Source organism: Colias croceus, chromosome 9 (assembly GCF_905220415.1).
Source record: "Colias croceus chromosome 9, ilColCroc2.1".
NCBI classification, from domain to species: Eukaryota; Metazoa; Arthropoda; class Insecta; order Lepidoptera; family Pieridae; genus Colias; species Colias croceus.
The window spans coordinates 6,965,459-6,983,864 of record NC_059545.1 but is presented as its reverse complement, the minus strand read 5'-3'; the positions used below and the strand labels follow the sequence as shown (position 1 = coordinate 6,983,864).

The 18,406-nt window shown below is 32.5% G+C and overlaps 1 protein-coding gene across 4 annotated transcripts in view; it reads right to left on the bottom strand.

The window, feature by feature from the left end:
* The window catches only part of LOC123694216 (actin cytoskeleton-regulatory complex protein pan1), a 33,342-nt gene extending 15,386 nt beyond the window's left edge, over positions 1–17,956 (bottom strand). The window contains exons 1-2 of one of the 4 annotated variants that reach the window (XM_045639580.1): positions 17,816–17,956; positions 2,846–2,909 (exon numbers count right to left, since the gene is read on the bottom strand). Coding sequence is in view for 1 of the 4 variants with exons in the window: in XM_045639578.1 (XP_045495534.1) it covers positions 14,556–14,625 (70 nt within the window). In the remaining 3 variants the exon portion in view is untranslated. Of the gene's footprint in view, positions 1–2,845; positions 2,910–14,555; positions 14,725–17,815 lie in introns of those variants that run through there. The other 3 variants (XM_045639581.1, XM_045639579.1, XM_045639578.1) reach the window with 3 other exon arrangements.
* Positions 17,957–18,406: the final 450 nt, after the last annotated feature.

Below are 18,406 nucleotides of genomic sequence, written 5' to 3'. Positions count from 1 at the left end.
AAGTCATGAGAGGCGGTTGAACGGAATGGCAAACAACAAACGAGCAAAGCGAGCTCTGTTTTAGGTCAACGTTGAACAAATACCAAACGGGTCGTTTGGACGCTTCCGGGGGTCTATTTCTAATCTCATCTGAACGACGCGTACAGTGCGATGCTTTGATTTGCAAGTGAGATTAAAGGTTTCATAGAACTATCTAGGACACCTGGATCAGTATCTAAAAGAAGCTTTAACTGGAGATTATATTTTGCTGCGTTTTATGTACACCTTTATGTAAACCTGGAGTTTGTAAGACTTTGTAAGAAATGTCAAAAACTAGACCAGGAGAAACAATTTGCCCTTTTCTATACTCATAGTGGTTTTGGGCCAACGTTTTAAATCCAGGCATAGATAAGGCACAGATTGCGGAAGCCAACATTCGTATTTCGCAGAGCAAGCGTGTCCCGATTGCGTCGGTCGTCGTCTCCACTTCTATAATCTAAATAAGGAGCAAAAGTTCAACGGCCGCTTTCGACGACTAGGAAGAAACCCACCTCAGACGTCACAGTTCGAACAAGTATACAGAAAAATTAATAAATGATGCTGTTCATTTTTCACAATGCATGATTTTTGTTATAAATCTTGAACTGCCTTTATTAAGTCCTTATCAAGTGCATAATTTAAGTAGCCGCTGCGCTATTGCAAACCTTTGCGCTGTTAAACAAATGGACAACATTAACTAATTGCCTTCAGACAGAAATAGATAAGTGTTTTGCTAAGAGACACGTGGTTTATTATGACGGTATTTAAATAGGTCAGTGGACCTGTCACCTACGGCATTAGTAAGATTTGACATGGAACTTAATTTTTCTTAGAAACTCATGCGAAATAATAATAAAATGTGACGGTCCCTTGCTCGTATCTCTAGCAACGCTTGTGACGTAGCGTCTTGGCAAGAGTTAGGATATGAGGCAGGAATTGCGTAAAGATAACGTGAATATTTTACTCGAAAGGTGTCTTTCAAAATCCTTCAAGACGTCGATAATACAAAAATACGATTAGTGTCTTTCAACAATGTTGGAAATAGTGAGTACACTGAAAACATACACATACTGTACGACTCGTGAAGAAAATGGGATAAACAAGTTTATATTTAGCTATTTCTATTCATATAGCCCTTAAACAATAAATACAATCATTCGATAATTATTTACTAATTTTCTCTATCTTAAATTTTACAGCAGAGCAAAACTTTAAACTATTCTCTACTTTAATATTGCGCGCTTTAGCACTAAATATAGTTAACTAGCTCTCCACACGCGGCATCGCCCGCGCAGTCAAAGAAGAACCCGCACAGTTCCCGTTCCCGTGGGATTTCCGGGATAAAACCTATCCTATGTCCTTTCTCGGGTATCAAAATATCTCTATACCAAATTTCATGCAAATTGGTTCAGTAGTTAAGGCGTGATTGAGTAACAGACAGACAGACAGAGTTACTTTCGCATTTATAATTATTAATTAATATGGATTAATTAATGAAAATTACAAATAACGCGACAAAAAGAAAATTTAGCAAACTTGATAGTATTCAAAATGAAATGTTCAAAGATTGATTCGATTTATAATTACAGCCACAAAAAACAGCTTTGTTATAATAAGTCCCTATATATCATTGTCATTTTGTGATATCTATTATTATAACGTAAAAAAGTAATTTTAAACAATTAACAAAAAAAATGGATCGCACAAACACATTAATTGTTGATGCTTGTTGCGAAACGCGAGGGCGACAAGATGTAGTCGAATTCAGCTAAAACTACGAAACCTAAACGTGGAAAAAATTTTGGAACACTTCCAAGCAGCTGATTGATGAGGATGGTCATTTCGTACACGGCCAATCCCGAGATTTTTCTTATTATTTAGCAAAGTAGTGGAGGAGTCTATTTTCGTGAAACAGAAAATAAAACGCCACAAAATATGTCGCCGTTTAAAAAAACAACAACTAATAACGAATTTGTCATGATTTGAGATCACAATGCTAAATAAATCGTGTGGAAAGTTAAAAGAAAACCTAGAGAATATTAAATCAGCAACTAAATATTAAAGATTGTATATAAATAACTATTTCGGCACGGCGACTGTTTAATGCATTGTGGACTAAAAAATCTGTTCACTGCTGGGCTTTACACTGGAAGTAAGAATAAAACAGTTTATTCAATTCGAAAATAGTACACGGGGTGTTGTTATAGTAAAAAGCGAAACACCGATTTTTACTCTTCTGCGTAGGCGTGCCTAAATTGCTTGCTTTACTTAGCAACTAGTTCTAGAGAGCTAAATCTTTAACACTTTTTTCACTGCGACGGATTTTTGGTCGGCTAACACAACATAATTTAGAGCTTTGCATTCCGGCAAAACTATCATAATATGAAAATCTTGAACATTTTCACTTGGGTGTACTAAAGCGACAGAAGTATGATAATTGAATGAAAGAAATCAAATCAGATCAACTACATAATATCTACAAGGTCTGTAATCTTTATTCTCAAAATATTTCTGCAGAACATATAACGGGTAAAATAAAAAGGTAGACTTCGGATTATCTCATTCATCTCATTAAATATTTAAAAAAGAAATACGTGTCTTCATGAAATCGTCGAGTAGGTCTGGCGCTGGCTATTAAATTGTTGAACGGAAAGCATTAGCAGTAAACACCTTATCAATTCCACGGTACCTAGTCCGATGGGTCGTTTAAGCGCCAGTAAATTGTGCCAAATCGATCGGCGGTAAACATGACAATAATATAGAGCTGTCATAAGTTTACCAGATACCGAAGTGCACCTAATTACCTAATGTTTGTCTCCCGACTCACCGGCTTATGTTGCTCTGCCAAGCATTTGGCGATGCGGTTTAAGAGGAACGTGAAGGTTAATTACCTGAAAGTACAAAATAAACAATTAGCGCGCATGTACACTGCTAAACGCTACATAGTATTAGGTGGTTAGAATCGATCGGAAACGCTCCCATAGTGTAAACATGTGTGTAATCTACCTTCGTGTAAATATTATTATAAAGAGCTTTTGCAATAATTATGTAAACGTACATGGTATTCTTAACGAATACAAGCTTCGTAAAAGTATATAGGTAATATTACGTCAATTGCAAACTTATATTAATAACATTGTATTGATGGTAAGAAGTTACATTTCTCACAAGCATTTCATGTGGGTATTAAATATTATCAAAATTGACCACTTTAAACAATTTTTAAAGAATTAGAAGTTTTCCTTTAAGTTGGTTTATACTATAGGTACATTTAGTTGTAGAATGTAGTACCTTTACTTTAGGTAACCAGTGACTTTTAATATTATGTATTAATGAAAAGTGTTATATTTTTATATTATATACAGAACTACATTTAACATACGTGAGTAACCACACCCTTCTCTGAATAAGAACAAATCAGCATAGGCGCTAAAAAATTAAATTGCGCGTAAACAATAAGAAGCGATATTTTTAAATACTCAATGTACAGATAAATCACAATACTGGCGAACGGTGGTACACTAATAGATTTCATTCGGGTAAACAAGACTGACAGTCATGTCAAATACGCTGCGGTGACGACTTTACGACCAGCCGACCTACGCTCGCTGGGCTGGGCCTACTATCTCGTAAACTGTTCAAAACATACACCGCTGTAATAACTCTTTGAATTGCAATCCTAACATTGTTATAATACTGAACAAAGATCGTATGTTTATAATACTGATGCCTCGTATAAAGAAAATGCATAGCCATTTTACCACTGACAATCAATGACCATTAACCAATCCAATTATTATCTGACCTTAAGTCTACAATATATAACTAAAATACTTCAATTCTGGAAAGCCGAACGAATTACATAATCGCACTTTAGTTGCTGTTTCTCTTAAGACGCGATGCCTTATCATTATTACTGAGAAATTAATACCTACATAAGCTCACTATACGCAACCGAAGCACATCATAAATTAGCATAAACATAAAATTATTTCAGTTAAAACAGTCTCAACTCCACATATCATGTGTTATACATTTAATAGGTCACCTGACAGAAGTTCGTTAGTCTCTGAACTGACATTATTCCATACGCTGCGGGTATAGGTGTATCGACAAGCCAAAAGGATCGGTCATTCTGGCTTTGTACCAAGGAACGCGAACTCAGGCCTAACTAATGTGCATTACGAGACCCAAGTTGGCATTTTGATGGCAACGTCTAGTCGCCAGACGCACACCTATATTACCCGTATGCTCTACTTCGCATGCGATACATAATACTCACTTTGATGTGATTAAAAGTGAAGCTTTTATGAATGCGAGGAAGGAATATTAAACGCCTTCTTCTATTTCTTAATGTTTATGTTACGATGAATTTTTCGTACCGTATCGCTGCTGTGCGATATGTAACTGTATGTATTTGAGGAAATATTTTATTTAAAAATATGCAATTATATTTTTATATTGCCTGAAACACGTTTGCAGAACAGTTACTAATATAATATTTAATAAAGATAACAGAAACAATAAAAGAAAGATCACAAAAAAATTAAAATACTCTTGCGTCTGAGAAGTTTTTAATGTGGGTATCATTAATCTAAAATTTTATTGCAACAAAATTATAACGAGGCGTGAAATACCGTGTTGATCTTGGATGTGTTCTAGTGACAGGTGCATAAAATAACTGTTATTTTAGACTACAGATATCTTTTCACGCTTTCTTAGCTACATGCCGTATCATACGAATCTCTTTTTGAAGGAGTAAGTGCCTACCGTGCAACGGAACGACCAAAGCTACGAACGAATGGGATTAATTAGAACTTTAAATTGCTGTCCTAAAATTTTGCTGGCATTTTATAAATAAAAGGGTAAGAAAAAGATTTCATTAATTTGTAAGAGAAAATATAAAATTGCATCAACATAAAAGGATACGCTCACGACAATTTCGTAAGAATCGTAAGATGCCAAAACGGAATTATTGCACACCGTCAAAAAAGTCCACTCGCACATATGGCTCCATAAAAGCAAAAATAAGTGCAACCTAAACAATCCAGGCATTTCCGGCAGTCACGTGAGTGCTGACACAATTAAATATTCCTCAAATGAGCTGCGACGAATAAATACCACTCGGATGGAAGACGCCAAGAGACAGTGCAACAATCTTTCAGATGATCCAATTAAAACTTGGTTCTATATCAAGTCTCGTAATTAATTGTTATGAAAGTTAATAGCTTTTGAATGGATGTATAATTAAAGCGCGCTGGTAATAATAAGCAATAGGTAAATTATGAACTATTTTTATCGTTGAAACTAGACGAAAATACACTGTAAGGTGTATTTTTTATAAAACTAATCGATCATCGCACTCCTACATACGATTGACATTAATAATTATAAATTACAATCAAAATATGATTTCGTATTTAATATGCTGTCCACAAACAAGGATTGCCACTATTGGAATAATAGTCGTATTATTTGCCAGTAGTATTGTATTAAAATCAACTCCATTAAATTGAATTTTATGAATATGCAATTACATATTTCGTCAGTCATTACGTGTGCAGATGTATATATGTATCGTTTATATTGCAACTGAGTCACTACTACGAAATTAACGTGTCCAAATAGTCTGACTTCTCACACCTGCTCTTTACATGAAATATACTCATACAGGATTTAGACTACTGTATTTAAATCTCATCTTTGAATTAATATACGTCTTTACTCTTTACGGTAGAAAATACAATATACTTACATACACATAGGTTTTATGACACCCGTATAATACAGGTCTATTAAATGGTCTGACTTATCTTTTTCTCATAGATGTAGATATAACATATAATCGAATCATGAATGAGTTCTTTGGTCCTTCGAGTTGGAAGGGGGTGATCATTAAAATCGACGTTTCTAATAACATCCACACGTGTAACTGTCAATAATTTAATGACAATCGTTTAACTTATATTCTAGGAGGTAGCAACGTTGACAAGTGAGCATATTAGTATAGTTGGTTCTTTGATATGCTGTTCCTCTTGCTATTTCGGTTACAGTCCGGGCTGTCTGGCTGGCCGCAGTGGTTGCGTTTATTAGTGCGCATCTTATCTGCACAGGAAAATATCCTTAATTTAAAGTCATTTTTTAACGCGTAATTTTTAATCGTTTGCCTTTAGATAGATCCATTAGACATACATTTTTTATTGCAAGACGTGTTTTTCGTTGTTAAATAGGTGCCAGACGCAATTTTTATTTCAAAATAATTAAAATATCATCGAAATAAGTGAAATTCCATCAACATGAGTCCCAGTGAAGGATAAGTAATCACTGTGTTACTTATACTATATATAATATTCATTTTACTATTTACAGTTTTTTTGCAACAATCTACCATATCGCCTCCTTTTTGCCAACGAACCTCAAATAGGACGTTAATGTAAACTTGATAAAAACCGAATATCATCAAGAAATTAAAGACTTTTTAACGAATTTTAAACGCGATTTATTCATTCTTTAATTTCAAAATGTATAATACTCGCGTAAAATCAAACACTAGAAAATACAAATATCATCAAATTCATATTTATACCCAAAAGTGTAATAAATATGAAACCATCTATTAAAAATATTAGTTTACTAATTATTCAATATAAGTATTAAAAAAGGATAATATAATATAAATAATAAAGTTATTACTTACCTTTTAAGCGGACTCATGTTGATGTAATTTCACTTATTTCGATGACATTTTAGTTATTTTGAAATTAAAATTGCGTATGGCACCTATTTTACAACGAAAAAAACGTCTTGCAATAAAAAAATTATGTCTGATGGATCTATCTAAAGGCAAAAGATTAAAAATTACGCGTTAAAAAATGACTTTAAATTAGGGATATTTTCCTGTGCAGATAAGATGCGCACTAATAAACGCAACCACTGCGGCCAGCCAGACAGCCCGGACTCTAACCGAAATAGCAAGAAAAACAGTATATCAAAAACCCAACTATACTAAATGACTTTTTTTTAAACGTTGCTAGCTCCCGTACTATTACGTCTTACCTACTAGAAGCTTCTGTTAAAAAAACTTAAGACCAAATATGTTACAGTTCACCAAAACGTATATTAATAGAAACATGACCTATATTTTTTACCCAAAGCTTCCACTAAAAAATTATATATGAACAAGACATCAGCCGACTGATACATAAATACTAAGGAGGTACATAATCATATTCTATGTAACGTTGTAAGCGCTGCCGTGCATGTAAACAACATCCTTCGCGTATTTATAACGTAGCTATCATAAACTCTCATAAACTGATTTAACTATATACTAATGAAAACTTTAGACGGTGAATTAAAAACAACATAAACTTTTTATCTGTCAATAACAGAACTTTTACTGAATATAAAACAAATGAAGGTTCAATGCGGCGCGGTGCGGTAAATCTGCTCTTTATTTTAGAATACCTATAAACTTTTACAAGATTACAACGTTACACATTCACGTGACATTATTTTATATGATACGACTTCGGCATAGACTAGATAAATCATAAAATGCGTTTAAAATAAACGGAACTTGTAGATCTCGCAATATTTGGTGTGATTTATGATGCTGCCTAGAAAATCTTTTCAACTGTTTCAAGTTTTTATTACTTTTTTCTTTTTTTCGAATCACAATTGTAAACGTCAAACATATTTGCTGTTTTAATATTTCATTCATTAATTTATATGAAGATTCAATTGGTCGAAAAAAATGTCAGTGAAGATTCAACTTTTGAAATTATTATCAAAGATTTTCAATACCTAATAAAACACTGATAAATCTAATGTAAAACCATATCAATTGTTACTGAGAGCAATTTTTTTTTAATCCCCAAAACATATTCCTATGTGCCGCTGGAAGAAATGCGTGATGAAATTTCAAGTCTATTTTTAATAGCATCCGAAATGTAACCATGTAACATTGTTAATGGATGTCATAATATAACTTCGACCCAATTTAAACCTTTCCAACTGCTTTAGAGTAAACAACGATCTATTAACAGTGGAAAAGCCATCAAAATATATTATTTAAGAATCTGGGTTTATTTCAGTTTTATGTATGGATCAGAAAAATAACTTTGATGATGCTACGCCATATAAATCCATAGTTTGTATTGCCCCTTTTATGGCATTTCTTTATATATGGTACCACTTTATATATGGTATTCACCAGTTGCTTGACGTGCGATTTTAGTTATCGGCGATATTACATAGTACTCGATACTCCGCGCCAAGAAACTTAACAATGTGCATTTGTATACACTTAAATGCAATCAATTTTGATTGTTATTAGCCTTAAATTTTTATGGCCTTTTATACGTAAACGCAAAATTGAACAACGGGCAGAAATCGAAAGTGGTTTACGAGCGGACATATTTTGACACAGCTCCAAGATGCTGTCGGCGATACTGCAATACAGTGAAGTCGCACCTTGCGATAATCGCCTTTGACGACACCCCACCGTTAATCATGATATACGGAGCCAAACTTATTCATACCGCTTTATAAGTTTCTGTCATTATTGGTAATGCATTTGGCATTCGACTAGCCGCTGCTACTTAGTTACATAAAAGCTGTGCTATTTCTGTACTAATTGTACAACGTGCATCTGAACTCATTCACATTACATCTCTAGAGGAGGGTCATCAGCCAGATTTTCACATACCTGCTCCAGATAGGTTCAAGTACAACAACGATATATGGGTTTTGATGGGTAATGTAATGGCATTGTAATGGTATGAGCTATTTCTTATGGGTAAGTTTGAGATTATTTTTGAGCTGTATGTTAACAGATTGTAGAAAGTGTGAGATTACGATAAATGTAGGTTTAATTCACAGTAATAACTAGATCAGTTAGGTAAATATTAATGAAAATTTGTTCAATAGTTTTATGAAAGAAGCTTTTCAATGGCACTTTATCATGCCAACAACTTACCGAACTAACTTGCTTACCTAAAGAAGGATCGCAATAAGACACAATAATTTAATTAAAAATTAAATCACGCCCTTAAATTTTTTGTTGTACGCATAATACAATCAAATCACTGAGAAGCTTACCTACCTTTGAGCTAGAATTTAATATGGTCAAAAGTAGCGTTTTATACAGATCAATTTTATGACTCCATTAATATATTGTTCGTAAAGATTTATTATGCGCCGACTGCGCTTCCACCTGCCGTTTTATGAGAATTTAGAAAGAAAAGTATAAAACCGTGTGGTACCTCGTAAAGCAACGAGGTCAAGGTGCGTCGAATGAGGGCGACACCGCTAATTACTGTTTCAAGAAGATCATTTAAAAACAGTTTTTTTAGCTTTCAAGAATTAATTTCGTGTTAAAAAAAAGTCCGCAACGTTTGAACCGATTCGCCTCTTTTGTATGATAGAAGTTTTGCACTGTAAAAACCGAAACGGTGTTTATTTTTTAAAATATTAACTAGGTACAAATATGTTGAAACTTATTTAATTAGAAATATCTATCAGTAAATCAACGTCCACAAATATAATATTTTATTTTTAATTTTTTGTATAGATAAATAAATTTTTACAGCCTTTTTCTCATATTTTGTTTACCAGACATAAAATAATTGGAACGGCTTTTTATTGATTATGGCAGATAATGAATAAATGAATGTTAAATAATAGCTAGTTATTATAAGATAGTCATAGAAATCAATGTTTACGTTAAATTAAGCATCGACTTCTAGAGCAAGGTCTTTACCATTTTAATATTTCAGTTTCCATAAGAATTGTGTTTTGACAATAGATACAATACAATAAAATAACAAGAGCAATGTATAGGCAATGTACATAAAATTTCAATGAAATTTGAACCATTATACCATTGACGTATTAAAAGTGACAAGTTATAATAAATCAAGAATATAAATCAATGTCATGTATTAATGATATAAATTAATATTCCATTTATATTTAAATACAACTTTTGATTCAGTAGCAGAAAGCTTAAATATTAAATCACGTACGTCAACTGCATTTAACATTCAAGATCAATAGTAATGGTTAGAGATAAACAAATACCTTATTTATCATTAACTAAGAATGTGGACAGATACTAGTTAGAATTCTACAAGTGTTTTCCATATGACTTACACAACTCAAGACAGCCAGTGCCAAAATTCTATTCGGAACGACAAACCGAGACGGGTATATTTAACTGCCACCCATAAACCGTCGAATATTGTCGTTAACTTCGGACAATCCCTACGAAATAATCATAAATCAGAACGATTTTTAACTGGCACGTTAAATATAAGAATGCTAATAAAAACAAATAACAACATCGTAAAACATTGAAAAAAGCATTTTGAAATGTTTAAAAGTAGTATGAAATATGTCTTTGCCTAAAAATTTATACGCTCAAAAATCGACAAGATTATACAATACGAAAGATGGTTAATCGGATTTCCTCAAAACGATACCAGTTTAATTACACAATGTATACAGACTTCGTTTCTGAGAATAATAATGAGTTTGTTTGCGATTCCTCAAACAAACATTCCGTTCTTATGTGCGACAGAATTACCTACCACCCATACGCCAACGCTCTGTGCATAAATAGATTCATTTTCTCAGATGGAAATTCAAATTTTATACTAGGGCCGTCATCAAAGGCGCGAAAATCTTCGTAGTCACGGCCTATTTACGATCGGACAAAACATGACGTCAGTCGAGAAATATGAAACGCCATTGCTCCTAATAATTTTCTTCTCGGTGAAAAATTAATACTTGTTTGAGATTGTTCACAGACTATAGATCAATGTTATGTGACAAGAAGTAATAAAGTTGTTTCTCGTAAAGTTCCATAAAAACTGACAGCTGGTGCCAAACAAAATATAATGAGCTTACTGGTACTAAAGTCCGAAACGTAAAAAAACAACAATTGTTTTGTCTAACTATACCCTTCGTTACATCACATATTATAACATTTAATTGTTTTTATCATCATAAACTTTTTAATTTACCTAACAATATTTACTTTAGTTTTGTAGAGTTTAAATAATATTTAATGACAGTATTTTTGTTTAACAAGAAGAAGTTCTGCATTTGCATAGTTCAATTTTCAACTACTTAACGATAGCTCAGTAAAATAAAATGTTATTGAAAACACTTTTTAACATAGTAACATTAGGTGTATGTATATTAATTACTCCATATAATATTCAATTACCGTTTCGAGAAAAAATAAACGTGTGAAATTTGAACGTCGTACTCCAAATAAAATGATTAGAATAACAAATAGCAAAACCTTAACGCTATTTGCACAACTGGTTCAAATCAACCTTGTATGAAAAAAGAAATATTTGAATTTGAAAGAGCAAATAGTTTATTTTAGTGAGGACAACTTTTAAACATGCTCGATTAACCTTCTTATATCTAAATTTGATAAAACCCTTAATCCCTCGCTGTGAGCTTTAATGAAGTTGAATTTATTGAATTGAATGTTCTTATTCTTCATATTATGTAGTAGGTTATTTAAAATGTATATTTGATAAAATTTATTTAGTTAACATTCGTTACTACTTACACCTCTCTCTTATACTAAGCCAGTTGAAGTCAAGAAAACAAATTGCATCGACCCGACTATAAAAATTTGCGCGTAATGCTCTTCGCATTACGCATATTCGAATGTCCTTAACTAATTAATGGACCTTTAAAAAGCTTTTGTTTCTTATACAGTAGAACCTCGATAAGTTAAAGTCCAAGGGAAACACAAAATATTTTAAGTTATAGAGGTTTTAAGTTATCAAGGGTCTATCCATTTTTCACTGTTTCTATAGCTTTTAATTTATTAGCGTAGGTGAGGGTTGTTAGTTTTCTTTTTGGACTCTTTTTAAGCCAGGTTTATCACACAGTAAGTAAAGCGATGTTTCCAGGACAACGATCTAAAACTTATGATGGAAGTAAGTCGTTGTCATAAAGCTAACCGCCGCGCCGCAAAGCTTAGAAGAATTTCGATAAAGCAAACAATAGGTTTACGTTAACAATACATAGTAAACACGTGCAAGCAATAAATACCGAAACCTTTTGTTTTGACACTCTTTCAAAATGACTCATTGACAAAAATTTTATGTTATAGGGGTTGTGGAAACATTTCTTTAAGTTACTGAGGGCCAATACAGAGATTATTTATTTAAGTTATAGAGGTTGCGTATTTTAAGTTAGAGAGGTTTTGGGCTCTGATGGGAAGGGAACATATTATTTTTTGAAGTTACAGAGGTTTTTATGTTACCGAGGTTTAAGTTATCGAGGTTCTACTGTATATTTTAGATAAAAATACTCCTTAACCGCCTTCTTAAAAAATGTTTAATTTAGTTACATATAATTACGATGCTGATATTGTTAGCTTGCGTACTAACTACTACAGATCATGTTCATGTAGCTCTAATAGTCTTGTTATGGATTTATCAAATCTCATCTCAAGGTGCGTCTAATGTTAGTTCTAAACCAAGCGGTTATTGATTAACAATATTTGCTATCAGTGTCTGGGTCAGCGTAATCAACAACAACACTGTTGGCATTCGCGCTGTGACGCTACCACCTGCCACAACATTGCATCACATCATAACACACCTTCGACGTTACATATTATTACAAGCTATCAACTACGCGTATTTATTATTGCTAAAAGTTACTACTATAGAAGTGAGTCATTTCATATTTTAAGAAAATACTATTCCTGGGTGATTTGTATGACTGTAATAAGTAGTTATTTTTAAATTATGGTGACTATTAATAAAAAGAAAACGCGTACGATAAATCGAATTAAATATTGAGCGTACACGGGATTGTTGACAATTATATTTTTTCAATGCAACTAAACTGATTCCTGTGTCCGATGGAACGTGTTACTATCTGTTGTTACAGTTTTCCCACACTTTAAAAATGTAGTAGTTTGTTTCTAGTGAATTTTTTCGGCTTAAAATTCCACATTGAAGTCCATAAGGGAATCAAGCGCCTTTTTCTAGATATGTTCTAAGCTTATCTTTATGACAAATGATGTACAAAAATATTAGTCAAACAAGCTATAAATGTATGTTTAAGATGCATTATGAATGATGATCATTAAAAATTTCCACATCACGAGGAAATGCTGCAGTGATTGAGAAACTCGATTTTTTTTAGGTTCGTAAATCATTATGACTTTGCTTTCCTCTTTCACTAAAATTGTGAATGAAAACTATATTGTGTCAAACAGAAAATTACTTTCTTTCTTTCTAAAGATTGAGGGTAAATACAAGAGAGACTTTTTTACAATACTATCTACCTAAAATCAATTTAAAAACACTGAAATTTATTAAGTATAAACACAGTAACGCATTGAAACATTTTCAGTTTGAAATGAACTATTATTATGACAATACTTTCATAATATTAGTGCTACACAGAAAATCAAGTAAAATTGTATTAGAAGCATCAGGCAAGGTTATTCAAATCAAACAACAAATCTACCTATATTATTATAATTTTTTGTTGTTGTGGATCAACCAATTCGAGGTTGAAGGTAGCCTCGATTACCGCCTACATTATGTAGGGCATTACATCAGTAAAGGGTCGGCTGTAACTACCAGCTCATACTAGATGATATAATACAAAGTATATACAAAATACCTACGTATAAAATACATTGTATATGTGAAACGTGTATTAGACAATACTATTCAGATTTCAAACAATAAAAAGCATATGCTCATTATAAAACTTCTGTTATGAACATTATTTTACCGCATAAAAGTTATGCATATGAATGGAATAAAAATATCAAATTAATACATTAATCAAATAACATAATTTTAAATAAAAGCAACTACGAAAATGAAATGTATCTTAAAAAATTTCACGCGCATAATAATTAACCAAGAACTACCGTTGTAACTACCGCAACAGCAATTAAATGTTAGTTAGATATTAGAGCCAAAAAATTAAAGAGTTCAAACTCATTAAGAGCTGCTTACGTAGAATTTAATTGTGTCTTCATTAATATTGTTTTTGGATGTATAATTATAATGTTTAAAGTGTGTATAGCTATAGCATTGCCATTGCCAAAAAAAATCAATGATACCAATGATTTTAGGGAAAGGGTAATAAATCGAGTTTTAATTTATAGATACTGACTGCTCTATCAATTAGAAATTGTTAATGTTATTGTATATGTAATAGTAAGTCATTCAAAAAAAAATAAAAATTTTGCTTAAACATTTAATAAAAGGAGCCCAAAAAAAAATAAAGGGAAAAACATTCAATTGTTAAAAATTAATATTGATATTGACAACAGACAACACAAAACACGTGGAACACGCGGCGCGACAACAATGATTAGTAGGAGTAGTCATATGGGAGCCGTCACACCTGTCATCGTGCTTAAGAATCAAACACTAAAATGTTGATGCATTCTGATTGCTGCATAGCAGATAGGCCGATTCATTGTTAATTTCGTAGATTAGAGATAAGGTTTGTGATGGTGTGTACCGTACCGTCGCAATGCCTGCAGCGCTTGGCCTCCGGGGGTGCGATCTCGTCGCCCAATTGGTGTGGTACCGGCATGGCGGCGCATCCCGCGCCGGCGCCGCCACCACCCTTCACAGTACGATCCTGGCACGCTCCAGGGCGACCGCTCCTCAAGCGGCTCGGTTGCCACTGAGCCTGAACTATCCGCCCGCCCCGGCCGGTAGGCGGCGCCCATGCCCGAGTTATTTTCGGCAGACGTGACTCATAGCTCACAGCAAAGTTCGATATCGGCGCCCGCGCATCTCAGGCTTTTCTACCACCCTGCGACGTGCTATCGTTCGCGGAGGACGATGGAAAACGTATAAGGGATGAAACAATTTGAAATCCCATCAAACCATCAGCAGCAATGCAAAATATTGCAAATTTCTATGTAGGTACATATAATGTAACTACATTAGTATTTAAATAACATGTGGTGAGGTGAGGTGGTTTGTTGTTAGCTCTAAATCGTCTTCTGTTTATTATTAAAATCCGGAGTAAACTGCAGCTCAGCTAATGCAAATAAATCGATGACGAAAGTTAAATTGAATAGTCATTGTTTTCTTATATTATCTTAAAATAAAATTAGGGTTGAAACCTTTTGATGGTTTTTCATCCGAATAAACATTCGAATAATAAGTTCAGTTCCAATGCTTAATATGGGCCCTCTAAAGAATTGAATGTTTTTATATTTATTCCTAAATGAAAAAGTTTTTCTTAAATACTAAATCTTTTAGAAGAACTCAAGCTAGAAAGAAACCTTGGTGTGTGTATCAATGATTGGATGTCTTTATTCATAATGCTTTACTTGCCATGTATTTCATTGGCAGCACCAATAGAATTACTCAGTCCATTGTCTTACTTATTATTTCTTCATGTATTTTAATCACATAATACAGATACATTACATTAACAGTAAATTAAAGGAGGAAAACCATATTTAATATTACATATCATTTAACAAAAATTTAGTCCAATGCCATTAAAAATTTCTTATCGGATTACTTATCTTTTATCATCAAAATGATTAACTTTTAGCTATTTTGTTGACTATAAAAAGTATTTAAAAATGTTATTTCATGTAATATTATAATAAATCCACTGACTGTTTTCACAATGAGTATGAAAAAATCTATAAAATATGGAATGTACATTTAACAAATAAGAAGTTTAGAACAGAAAAAAAAATGGTCCAAGCGTGTTCAAACCCACAGCCTTTTCCATGAGTTCCAAAACTAACTTCCTTATATTTTATATTGAATAATTTTTAAGTTTATTGTTAAATCTTGCAATTTTTTTCATCCATAGCTGTATAATAGTATCGAGAGAAAACTAATAAAAAGACATCAAACTTCAAAGTGGTTATTACATGAAAAAGCTATAAATAAAATTATAGGAAGTTGTGACAGTTTATATCAATACAACAGATTATAATGAGAAAAGCATGTAACTTGCTTGACCTTAACACATTTTCTATATAATAAAAATTTAGAGTAGAAATTAAATTTTACATGAATTTTTATTGAATTTGCGAAGGTGAACTATATTTAAGTGCTTAAAATAAAATGTTTAAATGCAAGTATTAAGAACATTTTTGACATAATTAATCCAGTAATAGTGTTCCAGTCTTTTTATTTTCAATTTTCTGTTCCTTTTGCATTGTTTCTTTTAAGTTTAAGTTTGCATCAATAAAAATATTTTTTTTTATATAATTTATACTGTGTCCTATTGGTGGAATTCATTATTTCTCTTTATTTAGTCCCTTATGTTAATATGAATAAGTAAAACAGAGTGTCATAATGTTATATTACTTGCCAATATATTTTTATTGCTTATTTTTTCTATCTACTGTGAAGAATTGTGTGTTGCATTGGTTAATAGTAAACAGGATGTTTAAATTATTTTTCCATAGTCATAAATCAAATAGAAGAAGCTATAAAAATCATATGCAAACAAAACAACAAGCATGTACTGAATTTAGGTACCTAGGTATATGATTAATTAAAACTTTTTTTGATTGGTTGTAAGAAAAAGAAAAGCATGAGATAAGTATTTGTCTGAATTCTATTCATCTTTATTTCCACATAATGACTTAAATTCAATATTCAAAATCCACATTAGCAATAATATTTTACATACTATCCTTTTTATGACTTCTGTTGAGGTTTTTTTAAACATTTATCAAATATGAATATGTTTTATATTTAAACTAAGTTTCTGCCCGAGGCTTCGCCCGCGCAGTCAAAGAAAAACACGCATAGTTCCCGTTCCTGTGGGATTTCTGGGATTGCTTCATATGTTTTATATTTAAAAAATGGCATATATTTGTCCATTCATCCATGAACAAACACTTTATTTTGTAATAAATTATACTAATCTAGTTTTCCTGGTGAACATTGTTCAGCCAGGATCTCTTTGTCTTTATCCTTAAATATTCTAAATGTACTGAGCGTGGTGATATAAGTTTATTACCAATTTAAAGAGATTATTGATAAATGTTTGCCAATAAAAATTTTAACTTTAATCGTTATACTTACTCATAATTTAGTCTAACTACATACAGATAAGAAATTTAGAATGGCTTTGGTAATGTCTATAATGTACGGTTTTACCATTAAATGATATGGGTGGATAAATTTCTTAAAAAAAAATATTTTTAAATGTTGGAGTATACTTTTATAAAGTAAATAAATGGAATACACTTGATTATTTTCATTTAAAGCTTTGGCAGTAGATGGTAGAAAAATATTATTGGCAAAGATGTGTTTGAACATTTTTATACATAAAAAATTTTCGTCGTTTCTTCTTTTTATTTAAAATTAAATAATTAGACCTGGGAATGAATACGACACAACTTGTGTAATATCCTTTAACTAAATACTATCTACGTTTAAAAATGCCGGTGGCTGTCGCGATTTCGGGGACCGTAGTTTTCCGGGGCTTGGCAATAATTCTAATGTATTTTTACATAGGTATTTCATTTAACTAATGAACATTGAATCGACTGATTAATCGACAAGATATTAATAACTTCACCGCTGATGCGTAGTGTCCAGTTACAGATATTTAAATATGAACAGTTTTTAATATATTCAGTGAAATAAAGGGTTTATTTTTTTCTATTAATAAGTGTTCCTTAATTATTGATAAAAAAATGTGCGACAGTGAGAAAGAGTATATAAATATTTAGATAAATTCAGACAGATTGTTACTGTAGTGGGCGGCTACATTACAAAAAAAAACTTACCTGTTACGAGAATATTGGTGACATGTGTCCTCTTGATTTGTATAACTTAATCCAGTCCCAAATTCACTGATTTTCCGTTACACCACGTCACACACTATTTTAATATCTCTAAAATGATTTAAATTTATAGCCTATAGGTAGTTATTTACTGTATACTTTTCTGCCATTTTGAATTTTGACAACAGTGTTGCTATCACAAATTATCAATGAGTGTTGCAGTCTCATATAACCATAGACTCGAGTCTAGAGTCTAGACCGTGCTTACGTCATTATCATACGCACCACTAGGCATGGGCGTTGAATCAACGGACTAGTTAAATTAACCGTCTATGTACATTCAACGATTCGACTAGTCCATCGCTCACCAACGCACTAGTTGAATTCAACGACTAAACAAAAGAGTCGAAACGCTCGTCAACGCGTCCGCGACGGTTAACTCTTCGACGTGGCCGTATAATAGTCCACCGTAGACGGTTAAACGACTCGTCGTAGACGGCTCGTCAGTCGACACGTTTGTATTAACTCGATCGACGCGACGCGTCGCGAGTTGATAGTTCAATATTTTTACCGTTAATTCCGTTTGACTTTGAA